Source organism: Nematolebias whitei, chromosome 23, assembly GCF_014905685.2.
Source record: "Nematolebias whitei isolate Nwh7 chromosome 23, NemWhi1, whole genome shotgun sequence".
NCBI lineage: Eukaryota > Metazoa > Chordata > Actinopteri > Cyprinodontiformes > Rivulidae > Nematolebias > Nematolebias whitei.
The window spans coordinates 16,335,827-16,351,723 of NC_056520.1; the positions used below are offsets into that span (position 1 = coordinate 16,335,827).

Genomic DNA, 15,897 nt, shown 5'->3' on the forward strand with positions numbered 1-15,897 from the left:
TGGGTTTGTTGTTTTACTTTAGGTACACCACCTGCGGCTGCCGTGCATTCTACAACTCAACGAGCAATAAGGACTAAACCCCATGATGGTCTGCCTGGTGCTGTTGGACCTGAGTGCAAAAATCCATTCAAGATGATGATGGGACCACAGCAGCAGCAGAGGTTGTATCCTCCGCAGGAGGTGGGTGGAGCGCAACAGCATGAGCTCTACTCCGGATACCCCAGGACGCAGAGGCTGTGCAGTGGGGAGCCTGGAACTAAATCCCCAAACCGGGCAGTTTATGGAGGAATGTTAAGTCCATCTCCCTCTGGTGCTAAACTGTATGGAGATGGCTCTCAGTCTCCCAGTGTGGAAACTTTGGGCAGCCCTGAGGTTTTTCAAAGGACCAATCCATGTGGGTTTCCAGGTAGTCCTGCCTCTGTTTCCATCCATGGAAACATTAGGACGCCTTTGTCTCCACCCAGTGTTGTACTCCACGGCTCTCCTGCAGGTCAGCCATCCTGTGCCATGACAGGAAGGACTAGCACACCTCTCTCTCCTACGGCTACTGCCAAAAGCCCTGTCATGAACATGAACATGCCGCGGGGGAACTTCCCCCCTGGCATGGATCTGCCTCGAGTCGCATTTCACCATAAACTGCAGCCCCCTGTGCATCCTGTACCACCACCCTGTGCTCTTCAGAAAAGGCAAATGACCTCTGAAAAGGACCCCTTAGGCATCCTTGACCCCATCCCTAGCAAACCAGTCAGCCAGCCCCACACCAACGCCCCTAACCCTTCCAACTTCCAGCCCAACATCCACTCTCAGGTACCAATGATGAATGTAAACATACCCCCTCCTGCCATTGTTCCCTTGCCAAGCAACTTACCTTTACCCACAGCGAAGCCTGGGCCTGTGGGGCATGGTGGTAATGTGCAAAGGACTCAACAGGGAGGTCCCGTGTCCTCCATGTCCCCATCCCCTGTCACATCCCCCGTTCACATGACTGGCCCTGTACACGGAAGGATGGAAGCCTCACCTCATCGCTCACGGTCATCCTCCACCTCTTCCGACCATGGAAACTTTGCTACACCCTCTGGGCACCAGTCCCAATGTGGCCCAATGAAGGTCCCCCCTCGCTCTCCCAGGTCTGCTATTGGGTCTCCGAGGCCAGCCATGCCCTCAAGCCCCTCCACCAACAAAACAGACCCACTCCACCAGTACAAAGACTCCCAGCTGCTGCCTGTGATGGGTAACTCGGTTAGCACCCATCAGCACAGCAACCCCTTATGTTCACCCACATCTTCCTCATCGTCCTCATCCTCTCTGCCAACTTCCAGTGCTTCCCAGAAGGGCCACCCTGGACTCCTTGGGATGCCCCTGAACCAGATCCTCAACCAACAAAATGCCGCTTCCTTCCCTGCCAGCAGTCTCCTCTCAGCCGCAGCCAAAGCACAGCTAGCAAATCAAAACAAACTCGGCGCTGCTGGCAGCAGCTCTGCTGGCATGGCTGCTGGCGGCGTTGGAATGTCAGGCATGGGGGCAGGCGGTGGAGGTAATGGTGGTAGTGTTGGGCACCCAGGCTCTATAAGTGGCCCTCGAGGCATGGAGGGACACAGCACTTTAAGCCCCATGCTCCCCCCATACTCCAACATGCTACTTAACACTCCTGAGGGTCAGAGCGGCCGGGCAGCACTTCGAGACAAACTCATGGCCCAGCAGCGGGACCCTGCACGCAAACGAAAACAGTCGTCTGGCAGCGCTGTTAACCACGACAACAGCAACAACATGGTCTTTAACATGATTAACAAACCAGGAATGGGGGTCCCCCACATGCCAGGACCCAGTGCCACCGAGCAGCTGAGAAAAGTGGGACGTATCGGAAACCTGCATCCAAACACGTCTATGGCTCAGCTTCTCCAGTCCATGAGCTGCCAGAGTTCCCACAACCTAGGTGGAAATGGCCACCGTCCTGGACTTAACCCTGTCCCGGGTTCTGGCCCTGTAGTACCGGCACAGCTTCACTACAGTGACAACACAGGCACCGTCCCTCAGCAGAACCTCCTGGTTCAGCAGAGACTGCAGGGTCCAGGAGAGGCCCTGCAGCCCTGCCAGAGCATGGACCCTTCTGGGGGCTATCTGGTTTCCCGCTCAGGCCCGTTCCCTGACATGATGGCTCAGATACAGATGAACAACTGTGGGTCTATGGGACCAGGCGGTAGACCAGTAGGACCTGATGGCATGCCAATGGTACGCCCCAACACTAATCCCCCACCACTGTCCCATCCTGGCCCCCATCCATCGCAGCTCCGTCGGACCAACATGGTGATGACGCATTCAGGTGGTGATGGAGGCTGCAACCAAACCGTGTCTGACACTGGTGAGAATTTTTTTTAAAGAATTTTTGAAAAACTTATAAAATTTCATAAATCCAATTTAAAAATAAATAAATAAAATAAAAAAAAGTTGTGACAATTGTGTAAAATGTAAATACAGAAAGTGGTAGTTTACAAATCTTGTAAACCCAATGGTTTGTTAAGAGTGGAACATAGTAGACATCAAAATGGTGAAACAAAGAAAGTTCCCCTTGTTTGTTTTTTCTTTTTTCATTTATTTTTTATTTGCAAAACAAAGTAATTTAGATTTTCATGGTAGCGACAGATTTATTCAAAATTGTTTCAGGGCACTGAAGCATCCCTTCTTGTGAAAATCTGTAAACTTCTAGGAACTGGGGCGACCAGTTGTGGAGTTTTTGGGTGGGAATGTTGTCCCATTCTTATCTGATGGAAGATTCTAGCTGTTGAACAGTCTTTGCTCTTTTCTGGATTTTATGTGAGATGGGATCACATGTTGTTGTGAAACCTTTATATTTCAGCGTTGATGGTGCCTTTCCAGTAGGGGCCGGCTTATTTATTGACCCCAATTTTTTTAATTTTGGGAAATCGGAGATCGGCCGATACATACTGTACACGAGAAACCGATTTTTACAAAAAAATTTTGTAGTTTTAACAACGGTTGTCTAAACTTCATTTATTTCAGAGCACTACCTCATGGCTAGTTAAAACCAGTTTGTATTGTTTCTAGGATATTGTTCAAGGGTATGTTTTTCAATAAAATAATGTTGGAAAATTGAAGGTGCATTGTGACCTTATAACACCTGACAGCGTTGCTTATAAAACAAAATTGGTATGGGCCAAAATCTGAATTGGCAGGTCAAGGTTTTTAGAGATCGGTAATCGGCCAAAATAATTGCAATAGGTGCACCCCTACTTTCCAGTTGTGTAAGCTTCCCATGCCAGAGACACTAATGCACCCCAATACTATCAGAGAGGCAGGCTTTTGATCTGCGTTGATAAAATGTTAGATGATACCTCTTTTTATCCCCCAATGAGGAGCGAAGAGAGGGAATTGGAAATACCCTCTGTCCGTCCATGCATGTTGTGAGTAGAGCTGGGCGATATCCCGATATTTAAAAAATATCGAGATACTTATTTTGGTCCATATCGCCCAGCCCTAGTTGTGAGAATAACTTAAGAAAAAAAAACAAGTGAAATACCGACTTTCATTGTGGTGTGTGGCTATATCTGGGCGTAAGAGGATCCTTAGAAAATTGGGTTGCAACGTCAAAATCCAGGATGGCTGCCATTGTATATACATTAACCTTGTGAGCTGGATAACACACCAAACATACTAAAAGAAGTTCCAATTTCAGTTCATCTGACCATAGAACAGTTTTCTACTTTGCCTCAGTTCATTTAAAATGAGCTTTGGTCTTGAGAAGATGACTGCGTTTTTGGATTGTGTTGTCATTTGACTCCTACTTTGTATGATAGCATTTAAGCAGCATTTAAGGTCATGTGATGCAGACTGAACGACAGTCTTCTTAGCGTTGGTTTTTGCAATTTTTTTTTTCTTTTTTACCTGTTTAGCAGTTTAGTGTTGGCTAAGCTAAATCTTTACAGTAGTCCCTTGATACTTTGCGGTTTGACTTACGCGGACTCACTCTTTCATGGGTTTTCAACGTAAGATTGTACACATTGTTTTCCAATGTTCTGGCTGCCCAGTGATTGTCAAGGGGCCCTCTCCTTTCTCTTTCTGAGGCGGTCACAGAAAGAGAAAGGAGGGGGTGGTGGGTGGGGTCTGTCTTTCCCCATTGCTTCTGTGGGAGCTTCAATGATGCAGATACCAGCGTGAGCAGCATGGATTGTTTATTTAAAATAATCAAGCGTGACCCAAACCGAGCCTTAACCGGAACCAAGTCCTGATGGCCAGTCCGTCCCTGGGCGCTGATTGGCTCAGCAACCATGGCTTCAGTCTGTCTGCTCTCTTTCGCTGTGCTCTCTTAGAGCGTTTAGAAAGTTTAGACGATTGAAGGAGGAAGGAAGGAACAGTTTATAAAGCCTTAATATATATATAAATACTTAAATACATATAACCTTCCAACTTCATGGATTTTCACCTATCACGGGGGTGTCTGGAACTGCGATAAGTGAGGGACTCCGGTAGTTAGCGGAATATAGGTTAGCAAAGCTAAGTTTTTGGTTTACAGTGCCCACCACTGTATTTTGCACATACTTTTTTGTTGTGATGGTTGGCGATCTTACTATCAGGATCATTATGATGTGGAAATTTTCAGGTCGTACTCTGGAGTAAACTGTAAAATAAAACCCCACAGTCCAGTCTTGGCTGCTGAATGGAGATGATGTTCTGTTTAGTAAATGACTGTATATCCCCCTCCCTTTTGTGTGATGAGCTGCACTGATGTGGTTTCTATGGTTATGAGTGAAGAAAAACCAAAGGCTTTAGGTGATATGCCCCAGCCCTGGACGTCCAGGCTCCTCCAGTGTCTCTGAGCTAATGAGCCGGCCCCTCATCTTTGAAAGCTCAGCTAATTGTCAGTCAGCCAGTGCTTCTCTGTTTTATTTGTATTCTGCCATCAGTCAATGGCGTAAGAAGATGGAAATGGGATCTGCATCACGCTTTAAGGGGAGCAACCCAGATAGGGAGCTCTAAAGAGCTTCTCCCAGCAAGCTGGTCGCTATAGTAACCATAGAGCCTGAATAGAGACCAGAGTGAAGCCTTTGATAATGCTTTAGGCCTGTGTGTTTGTGTATGTATGTTACTCCTTGTGCATTACAGTGTGTGTGCTTCAGTTTGTTTGTACGCACGTAAATGATGTGCATTTGTGTGTATTCGTGTCAACAATTGTTCTTCAAAAAAAACAAAAAAAAAAGATCCAGATCTTGTGTTTCCCTGCCTGCTGTTGGACTGGAACTCAGTTTATGAATTCATTTTGCGTCTGTGTGTCCTCGTGGTTTATAATGGAGATATCACCAAGGTCTGCTGCAGGCCACCTGTTCTTATCAAGTTGTTCTGTATTCCTCCCACACATTTTTTTTTAAAATTCAGGTGTTCCTGCCTGTGAGCTAGAGCACAAAGTTTGTAATCAGTGAGAAGGAAAAAATTTTTCAAATGACAGTTTTACTTGTTAAATTAATATAAATGGCTGAACATTTTTTAGCTTTGTCTACCCCTAATAATCCAAGTAAACAGCTACTTTTAAACCCGTTTGAAATCTTGAAACATACTTCCTAACGTGCATTCTAGGGGTGCATTGATTGCAGTTTTCTGGCCAATCACCGATTTCTAAAAAGTCTGACCTGCCGATTCTGATTTTGGCCGATATCGATTTTGTTTTATAAGGGTGTTATAAGGTCACAATGCACCTTCAATTTTCCAATATTATTTTATTGAAAAACATAAAATATCCTGGAAACAATACAAACTTTTTTTAACTGGCCATGAGGTAGTGCTCTGAAATATAAATGAAGTTCAGACAATTGTTGTTTAAAACTACAAAAAATCAGTAAAATCAGCTTGTCATTTTAGTATGGGCCGATCTTGGATTTCCCAAAATTAAGGAAATCGGGGCTGATAAATCGTTAGGCCTGTCACGATAAACAATAAATCAATTAATCGCACGATAAATGAAAATTAGCTACCTCATTTTCATTTATCAGCTTTATCGTTTCTTCGTGTCTCTCTCTTTCTACTGAAGACACTGGATGACAAAAGGCTCAACTCCGGTGCTCTTCACTGACCCCTCCCTTTCTCTTTTATCTTTTAAATCCGTTTTAACCGTCCAAAATCGCATTTTTGGATCATTAAAAGAAGCTAAGCTAACAGGCCAACATCGGGGGAAAAACCTGTCTTGTCAAAACTCCAAAATTCACGGTTGAAACCCGTGCGTTCGTGCATAAAGTTGTTTTTCTCTGCAAAAATAAGCTGAGAACTTGTTTACTGATTTTTTTAATTAAAAGCTTTTTGTGAAAAATGCTGTGCTAAAGAGCTCAAACCACACCGAGCTTCCGCCATTTTGGGAACTGAAAAAAAAGGAAAAAGAGACAGCCCATGTCATGTCAAGCGGCCTCCCTCCCATTTTTCTTAGAGACACTGCTCACTCCCTCACTGTTCATCCTTCGATTCAAACAGTCTTATACTGCCATCCGGTGGTCGAAAAAAGGTACTATTCTCAAAATGAATTAACCAACATTTCTTCTTAAATTTGACAATAATTGCTAATTATTGTCAAATTTCAAACAATATTATCGTTTATCGCAATAATTTCTGAGAAAATTAATCGCCCAGCAAAATTTATCGTGACTGGCAAATTTTTTTATCCTCCTCCTATTCACCATAAAGTTATCAAGTGTGTTACATAAGTATAAATTAAAGAAACACTCATCCCTGTTCATTGTTTAAACAGTCAGTCACGTACAGTGATGACCTGCTTACAGTAGTATTGACCGCAATGGCATTTTTTGTTTCCTTTGCAGAGAAGTAAAGATTTAAGACAAGTAATGCATTTTATTGAGGACGACAAAGATAATGTTACTAACACTTATATATTTTACCTCCGTCAGTTTTATTGTTCTGGACAAAGTTTTACAAGGAAATAGCCTATGCTAGGTTATATGTCGTTAGCTTGCTAACTTGAAAGGTGGATAGCTAATGACAAGCGGGTTGGAGGATTGAAGATCATTTATTATTGTTTTTTTTTTATTATTTTACAGATCATTTACAATAAACTTACCGTGCTCTGTTCAGCAAAATACACTACATAGTATTGCCACTTCTTTGGCTGTGCTGTAAGTCAAGTGTGCAGCATGGCCATGACTTGAAAGTAGTCCATATGCGCCCTCTGCTGAATACATTGTACATTTACGCCTTTTGCAGGTAAGGACATGACGGGTTCCCAGCATTTTAGGGGTGAAAATTACAAGTGTTTATATTGGCGCATAATGGGCCAATTATCACTGATACGATGTGTCCCCAAACTCCTATGTTGGTCCACCGATATATCATTTGGGTTCTACGCAGAACCATAAGGAGTAAACATCAATCTGTTGCTCGTTTTGTCTGCTTTTATCAAACAGAATTGTTGCTATATTGGAGTGGCATGTTTCTATTTTACTGCTTTTGAACTTTTAAGTAAAGGGCATTTTCACTGTAAACACTTCCGTTGCTTAACTGAGTAAAGCTGAAATCTGTTTAATTTGTTTGAAATAAAAAAAAGTCAGTCTTGAAACAATAAAAATTCCATTCCTGTGGTTTAAATGCCTTTTTAAATACCAGAAACAAAGTTTTCCTTTTTGATTTACACTTTAAATAAAAGTAATTTTATTTAGTTCTACACACAATATTGTAGCTGTATAAATACTGAGCAATATTTGGTATTATTTAGGTAGTAAAAATAATTGCATTTTTGTTCTTAAATAAAATCAAGTCACATTTTTAATTTTTTGTTTTAATTTTGTAAAACCTGGTATTATTTGTTTAAGGATTTTATACCATCTTAATTCTCATACCAGCCTAGCAAGCTGTGTCGCCTCACAACAAGAAGGTTGTGGGTTTGACTCCCAGCTCTGGCTTTTCAGCGTCAAGTTTACATGTTCTGTCAGTGCACATGAGTTTTCTCCAGCTCCTTTTGCAGACTAAAACATATGTCAGTTAGTTAATTGGTGACTACAGATTGTGAGTGTGGTTGAAGAGTTGTCTTTATTTCAATCCTCTCTGTGTTCTGATCGACGGGTGACCTGTCCAGGGTCTGCCCCACATTTCGCCCATTAATTGCTGGAGGTTGGAACCAGTTCAAACAAAAACCAACAACTACAGAAAGTTGGATGTTAAGCTGTTCTTTTTTTGTTTTTGTTTTTAGATTTTTTCCATAAGAAAAGGGAACGTAAATGGATTTCCTGCTGTAAATTTTTTTTGTTTGTTTTTTTCATTTAAATTGATCAGATGTCCTGTACATTTCCAAATCTTCAAAAACTTGCAAACTTTCCCCATTTCTGTTTTGATTTATATATTCATATCCTCTTCTAAACTTTTGAGTGGGAAATTTGACAAAAAGGAATATGTCTAAGCTCAGCACTGCACTATTGACCCTTGCAAAAGAAGCATTTTTGTAGACACCAGGCATGCACATGTTTTTACACCAACTTTGGCGATTAAATAAGGACTGAATGTGTTTGAGTTGCTGCGTTTGAATTTGTGTCTTTGTGTATGTTGTTTTAGCTCCTTTGTTTGCATAGCAATGGACTCCTGGCATAAAGCATTTTGCATGTGGACACTAGGCCTGTCATAACAAATTTTGCTGGGCGATTGTCGCAAATTATTGCGATAAACAATAATATTGTTTGAAATTAAACAATAATTAGTAATTGTCAAATTGTAGAAGAAATGATTTGTTTTGAGTGTAGTGCCTTTTTTGACCACCGAATGGCAGTATAAGACTGTTTAAACTGAAGAATGGATAGTTGAGCAGCATGTGTCTTTAAGAAAAATGGGTGGGAGGCTCCTTGACGTGACATGTGCTGACATGGTGACATAGCGGACGCTCGGTGTGGTTTGAGCTCTTGAGCATTTTTCACACAAGTTTTTAATAAAAAATCAGTGAACAATGTCTCAGCTTGTTTTTGCAGAGACAAACAACTTTTTACTCAAAGGCACGGGTTTCAACCGTGAATTTTGGAGCTTCGATAAGATGAAGGTTTTTCCCCGAGGTCGGCCTGTTAGCTTAGCTTATAGCTTAGCTTCTTAGCTTGGCTGCTTTTTAACCATCCAAAAACGTGATTTTGAATGGTTAAAACAGGTTTTAAAGAGAAAGGGAGGGGTCAGTGAAGAGCACCGGAGTTTAACTTTTTGTCATCCAGTGTCTTCAGTAGAAAGAGAGAGACACGAAGAAACGATAAAGCCGATAAATGAAAATGAGGTCGATAATTTTCATTTATCGTGCGATTAATTGATTTATTGTTTATCGCAATAGGCCTAGTTAGTGTACACAAGTTTATTCGTCTCGCATACATTGAAGATTATCCTTGTTTTTTAATATAAATGTGTATTTACCATTAGAGGCCATGAAGTGAACTCCTGTGCATCTTTTATTTTTATTTTGTTTGGGCCAAAATAGCATAGCAAGAGGTCATAACAGCACCACGCTGTGTACGGGTTTTAATGATAACCTCTCTCTGCTCAGTCTTTTCCTGTTGGTACAAAACATCAAAATATTTTTCTACTTCAAAGCAGATGTTGTGTCTTGTGATATATATATATATATATATATATATATATATATATATATATATATATATGTATATGTATATGTGTGTGTGTGTGTGTATATATTTGTGTGTATATATGTATATATAATTATTTTTTAATCCATGCTTGTAAAAAGCCCAGGAGAAGTGGAAAGTCTTTGAAAGTGGCCGAGTCGGTAGCATCTTAGCATTAGTCTCAAACCATCTGTTTCTACACACAGCTAACCCCCCTCCTACACCCCCCCCCCCCCGACTCCTGCCATCAACAAATACTCAAAAGTTCATTGTAAACTCCCCCCAGACCCCCTGCATCCCAGTTGACCGTCGCCTCCATCCCCCCACAGTCTTAAATCACCCCACCCGACCCTCTTAACCCCCCTCGTCCACCCACCCATCTCCCCCAACATGCTTCCTGGCAGCGGACAGCACCACCAATCATCACTTGGTTCCCATGGCGACGTCCCCCAGCAACAGCCGTCACTATATCATAGCAGTAGTGGAGGATGTGGGGAGGAAAGGGGGAGGGGGTTGGCTTAGTGGTGGCTCCTCCGCGTAGATGGGGTGGGGGGTGGGGGAGTAAAAAGAAAAGAGAACACACAGCTGCCCTTCAGCGACGTAGCATTGCACCAGCTGCTCCGGTTGCTGCTCGGTCCAAGTTCACAGCCACAAAAACACGTTCATGTCTTTGTCTCCTGGTTCATTCATACATCTGTGGCCTTGATGTATTTCCTTCATCTCCTGTGCGTTCATGCTTTGACCGTACTGTTCATCTAGCAGCTCTTCCATCTGTTAGCGTCAGCTGCAACAGATTGTTAATGTGCAACTTTTCCTTTTTTCTCCCCCCCCCCTCCAAGTCTCAGTTTAGAAACATTTTTTTTTAACATTGTTGCCATTGATTTTTCTGGTGCCAGAAGTAGATTTGAAAAGGCACAAACCCTTGTTAAAAACATGCTTTAAGTGTATAACTCATACCAGACATTAAAACTGTTAGTCCATTAAAGTAATTCATTTATTTCTAAAACTCCAAAATAAATTGGAAATGTAGGTTTTTATCTGTTAAGTGGCAAAAATTCAAATTACAAGTTAATAAGGGGGAGTGTAGTGACAAAAATAACATTTGGCCAAAACTAAAGTCAGATGAAAGATTAACAAGTAAAAATCGTTTAGAACAGCTGCCGATCTCCCCAGAGGTGGACTTCCCAGCAACTCCACCCTTAGTCAGACCGTACAATGCTCAGAGAAAGGAGCTCCATCTCAGACTTTTCTAGCCCCAGTTAACATGTTAAAAATTCAATTCAGTGTATTTATACAGCGCCAAGTCACAACAGAAGTCGTCTCAGGGCACTGAACAGAAACATTCATATATTAAAAAAGTCTGTTAATAACATTATTTATTCGAGGAGCAGACTGCTCATCTTGAGCAAGCATGAAGGCGACAGTGGAAAGGAAAAACTGAGTTTGAAAAGAACAGGAAGGAGGAACAGATACACAATGGCAGGTCAAGTATCACATGTTAAGATAGAAATAATATAAAATGAAAACTATTCAATTTGAACAATTCATTTAAGGAAATGTGGTCAGTTTGTCCTCCAGTAGTCTAAGTCGTAACAAGCCGACACTAACTAAAGGATTTATCAAAAAGGAAAGACTTAAGCCCAGTCTTAAAACTGGACAATGTGTCAGCCTCATGGACAGAAACAGGAAGTTGGTTCCACAAGAGAGGAGCCTGATAACTGAAAGATCTTCCTCCCATTCTGCTTTTGGAAACTCTAGGAACCACAAGTAAGCCTGCAGTCTGAGAGCAAATTGCTCTGTTAGGAAAATATGGAATGATAAGATCTCAAATAAAAGATGGAGCTAGGTTGTTGAGGGCTTTGTAGGTTAGAAGTCTCATTAAGACAATTAGAAAAGGACTGAACAAGTTTAGTTTGTGTGGAACACCAAAGCAGATCATTTAACCAAACTCAGAACATCAGCGCAAATACCTCAAACCAGCACAGTGGTGGAGGGTTGATGGTTTGGGCTCCTTGTAATTATCGAGTGTAACATGAAATACTGTACTGTGTAGACCAAAGGATACTAGAGTGATGTCCTACAGCTGAACCTTGGACCAAACTGGGTCATGAAGCAACAGGACAATGATCCCAAACACAGCAGCTGATCTACAACAGAACGGCTAAAAAAGGAGTCAAGGAGCTGCAATGGTCAATCAAAGTGCTGATAAACTTTGATGAACTGAAGTAATTTTTTTAAAGTATATTGGGGAAAATGTTCCCATTAATAAACTGAAGAAACGGATCAGGTCAAACGGAAAACTATTACTGAGTTCTTGCTGCTGAAGGTGGTTCAACAAGCTGTTGCATCATAGAACTTGGTTTTTCCTCACCATTTCTGGTTAAGACTGCACCATAAACAACATTAGTTAAAATTATGTTTTTGCCATTTAAAAGCTCAAAGGAACAACGTCAGGATCTGTTTGTGCTCAAATATTTTTGTCTTGATGGTTTTTCAGGCTGTGGAATGGGCTCATTGCCGCCACACATCAACGCCGGCGGGGGTCAAATGTACCAGCAGCAGATCCACCAGGGAATGCAGCAGGGGATGTCCTCTCATCCGTCCTACCAGGGCCAGCAGCACTTCTCTGAAAACCCACCCTACAAAGATGGCAACACCGCAGGCTCCATGGCCTGTCTCTATCAGAACTACCAGGTCAACTCTTTAGCTTTTAATCTCTGCAGCACTTCAGATTGTTTATTAAAACAAATAAGTCACATCGGTGTTTGTGTCCCACAGCAAGGGATGATGTCGCACCCGCAGTTTGAGGAGCAACAGCCTCGAAGTGAAGGGCTTCCAGCTGGACCGCCTGGACCTGACAGGGGCCCCGGCGGAGGGCCGGAGGTGGTGGATGCCATCTACAGAGCTGTGGTTGATGCTGCCAGTAAGGGCATGCATGTTACCATCACCACCACCGTGAGCGGGACCACACAGGCAGGTCCGATGACCGCCCTTAGTGCCATGAGTGCCTTCACTGCCAACCTCGGGGAACCTGTCAACCTCCCCCAAGCTGTCAGCGCAGTCCTGCACGGGCACCAAGAAGGAGAGACCAGACCAAGACAGGTGAGACCCATACGGGGCCAGAAAACCATGGATCCAGGAAAGAGCACTCCGGATGGCCCCGAGGCGAACGACTACTTCCGGTCTCCTGGTCGAGGAACGCCCAGAGGGCAGTGGGACGGGGAGACGCAGCACGGGGGAGGTTTCGACGCACAGAGCAACAAGAATGCCTGGGGTGGGGAGGAGTTCCTGGAGTGCTCTACCCAGGTAAGAAGTAGTCCCTGCATGGAGAGACCTGCTAGTCTGGCCCCTGCCCCACCGTGTCCCACTGAGGGGTCTAACAACCACAGCCTGGCCGTGGCCCACGATAAGACCTTTCTGGACGACAGTTACCGCTTTAACAACTGCAGCCGGACACCCGCCAACTACAAGGAGCGTCTCGAGCAAACAGTGGAGCGCTGCGCCCACATCAACGGCGTCACCCCCCACTTCAACAGCCGGGGTTACGGAGAAGTCCTGGGCCCCCCACGGCAGGAGCTAACGGGGGACGACCAGTCTCCCAGCTCCTCCACCAGCCTGGAGGGACCTCTGGCCACACCCAAAGACTACAGCCACTACAACGGCCACTTCAACGGCACGACCCCCAGCCCCTCGGACACAAAGAGCCTGAGCAGCGAGGAAGACCTGCGGCAGCCGGACTCCCCCTCATCAGAGCTGCTCCACTACCGCTCCAGAACCTTCAATATGGGAGAGCTGGTCTGGGGCCAGCTGAAGGGCTTTCCACCATGGCCCGCCAAGTTGGCTGGGGAGGATCAGGTGCACTGTGCTGCTGTGCAGCTGAGAGAGCAGGCCAAGGTGAGACGACATTAAACAAAATTATTGAGCAACAAACTGGATCAAAGAAAGTCCACTGTTTTCCATTAAACATGTTAGAAATGTAAGATAAACCAGAAGTGAACAGCGTTTTATCTTCAGTCTACCTGCAGTTTATACCTGCAATGTTGAAATTATTTGGTAGAGGCGTCACGCTGACGAAGAGTCCAAAGTACATCGCTTTCCAGTGTTTTGTTCTAAACATTTATCTGGTCTTTCTGCAGGTAGAGCCTGAAAAACTAAAAACACTAACGCATGACTTGGAGGCACTGGACCGAGCCGCCAAAAGAGGCCTGAAGTAAGAATTTGTCACGATGAACGCCACATTCAGTGTCACTGAATCAGATTAATGTACATTTTTGAACTTTTTGTGCAACAGGCAAGGGAAACTGAATAATAATCCTCTAAAAGCTGCTCTTCACGAGGCTATGAGTGAGCTTGATAAGATGTCGGGCGCAGTGAGTATTTGCTTTTTTCTGCTCTCGTAAATCCTTTTAAAGGTATCTCATCAAGCGTCGACTGTTGACTTGCTGGAGACGCAAAAATGTAAGGAAATGCACTTTTCACTTGGAATTGCACTGAATGACAAATTTACACAAGATTATACATAAGTAGAAGTTCTATATGTAGGCGTGTCACGATATTAAATTAATTAATCGCATGATAGATGAAAATTATCCACCTCATTTTCAATTATCGGCTTTATTGTTTCTTTGTGTCTTTGTTTCTGCTGAAGACACTGGATGACAAAAGACTCAACTCTGGTGCTCTTGACCGACTCCTCCTTTTCTCTTTTCTCTACAAAAAATCCATTTTACCCGTTCAAAATCGCATTTTTGGATCGTTAAACGCAGCTAAACTGAGAAGCTAAGCTACAAGTTAAGCTAACAGCCCGACCTGGGGGAAAAAACCCTCCGTCTTGTCTAAGCTCCGAAATTCATGGTTGAAACCCGTGCCTTCATCTGAAAAGTTGTTTTTCTCTGCAAAAGTAGCATTTTTTTGTGACATTTTGGCCCATATTCTACCCATGTGAACACGTTCAGTGTGACTCCAGGTGAAAATTTGTAGTTTTCTCACCGTTTTGCGTTTCCAGCCCGTAAGAACCACCGTTAACTGCTTCTGTGTGTCTCCAGCTCCCGACGAGGGATCGTCAGCTGATGCTCCCCAAGCCCAAGAGGAGGAAGATTTCCAGATAACAATGAATGTGTCGGCCCAGGAACATCCTCAAAGCCGTCGGAGGCTCGGTCCGTTCGGCCTTGAAGTGGTCTGAGCTCTCGAACAGGTGCTACACAAGGACTGTCAGCGGTTCATCGCCGCTCCACGAAATCAACGCGACTTTATGACTGACCACAAAAGGTGCTGGAAACTCCAATCACCAATACAGTTTTAACTGTAGGACAAAACAAATAAAAAACAGAAAAATACAAAAAAAAAAAATCAAACTGTTGCAATTTGTCTACAGTTCATTGAATTAACTATTTTTTTCTAGTATAAGATAGTAAAATAAACAAAAAAAAAAGCTACAAGCGTTACCTTACATATTTAAGAAAAATAGACAGTCCAAATATTTCTGATACATTTTCAATATGTACATAGATAATCCTGAAATTTCACGCTATTATGAATTGTATGTAAATATTGTACAATGTCATGTACAAGCGTACCTAATGCACATTTTATCTTTTATTGTACAAAAACAAAGCAGTAGAAGTGTACCAATGTCTCGGTTTCTATTCAGAAGTGCGGCTGCGTACGGCCGCATGCATAGGACAAATAATACAGCCTAAAGCTTTTATATGACGGACTGTGAGTCGTGCCGTTTCCTTTTGTTTGGTTGGTTCTTTTCTCAAGGAACAGTCATGGAAAAGGCATGAGTATTTGAGAACCCCATTACAGTTTTCACTTCACGCCAGCTGAGTGTTTGTTTCTTACTGGGGATTAAAAGTAAAAAAAAAAAAAAAAAAACAGAATGAACTTTACCAGCAGTTAAGTGTTCAGTGTTGTGAGTCTTCATCGCTCAACCAGCTGCTTCTTTTCAACAGGAAAATCGGGATATTTGTGTCAAACGGGAAGATTTGACATGTTTGGGCCACCCAGAAACAAAAAAAGCAAGGCTGAGGAAGTTTTTAATTAATTAATTTTTTGTTTTATTGTTTTTTTCCAAGAGTTTCAAGAATAAAGTTTACATGGTGTAAAAAAAAAGTTATTTTAAGACTTAAAGACCAAGCAAAAGCCAAACCATCGTTGGTGCAAAAACCTGCAATAGCTAAATTATTTTAGCTAACTGTAGCATTGCATTTAGCCACAGTTACATAAATGCATTTATCTAAATGTAGCTACCGTAAATGCATTTATCTAACTAGCTAAATGCATTTATCTATGGTTAGCT

At 42.9% G+C, this 15,897-nt stretch overlaps 1 protein-coding gene across 1 annotated transcript in view; it reads left to right on the forward strand.

Moving 5' to 3' along the window:
- LOC119429109 (methyl-CpG-binding domain protein 5) overlaps positions 1 to 15,473 on the forward strand; it is a 29,408-nt gene extending 13,935 nt beyond the window's left edge. Inside the window, exons 4-9 of the mRNA XM_037696827.1 lie at positions 23 to 2,359; positions 12,094 to 12,290; positions 12,375 to 13,490; positions 13,733 to 13,806; positions 13,888 to 13,966; positions 14,642 to 15,473. Coding sequence (XP_037552755.1) covers positions 23 to 2,359; positions 12,094 to 12,290; positions 12,375 to 13,490; positions 13,733 to 13,806; positions 13,888 to 13,966; positions 14,642 to 14,704 — 3,866 coding nt within the window. The 3' untranslated portion in view covers positions 14,705 to 15,473. The remainder of the gene's footprint in view (positions 1 to 22; positions 2,360 to 12,093; positions 12,291 to 12,374; positions 13,491 to 13,732; positions 13,807 to 13,887; positions 13,967 to 14,641) is intronic.
- The last annotated feature ends 424 nt before the right edge of the window (positions 15,474 to 15,897 follow it).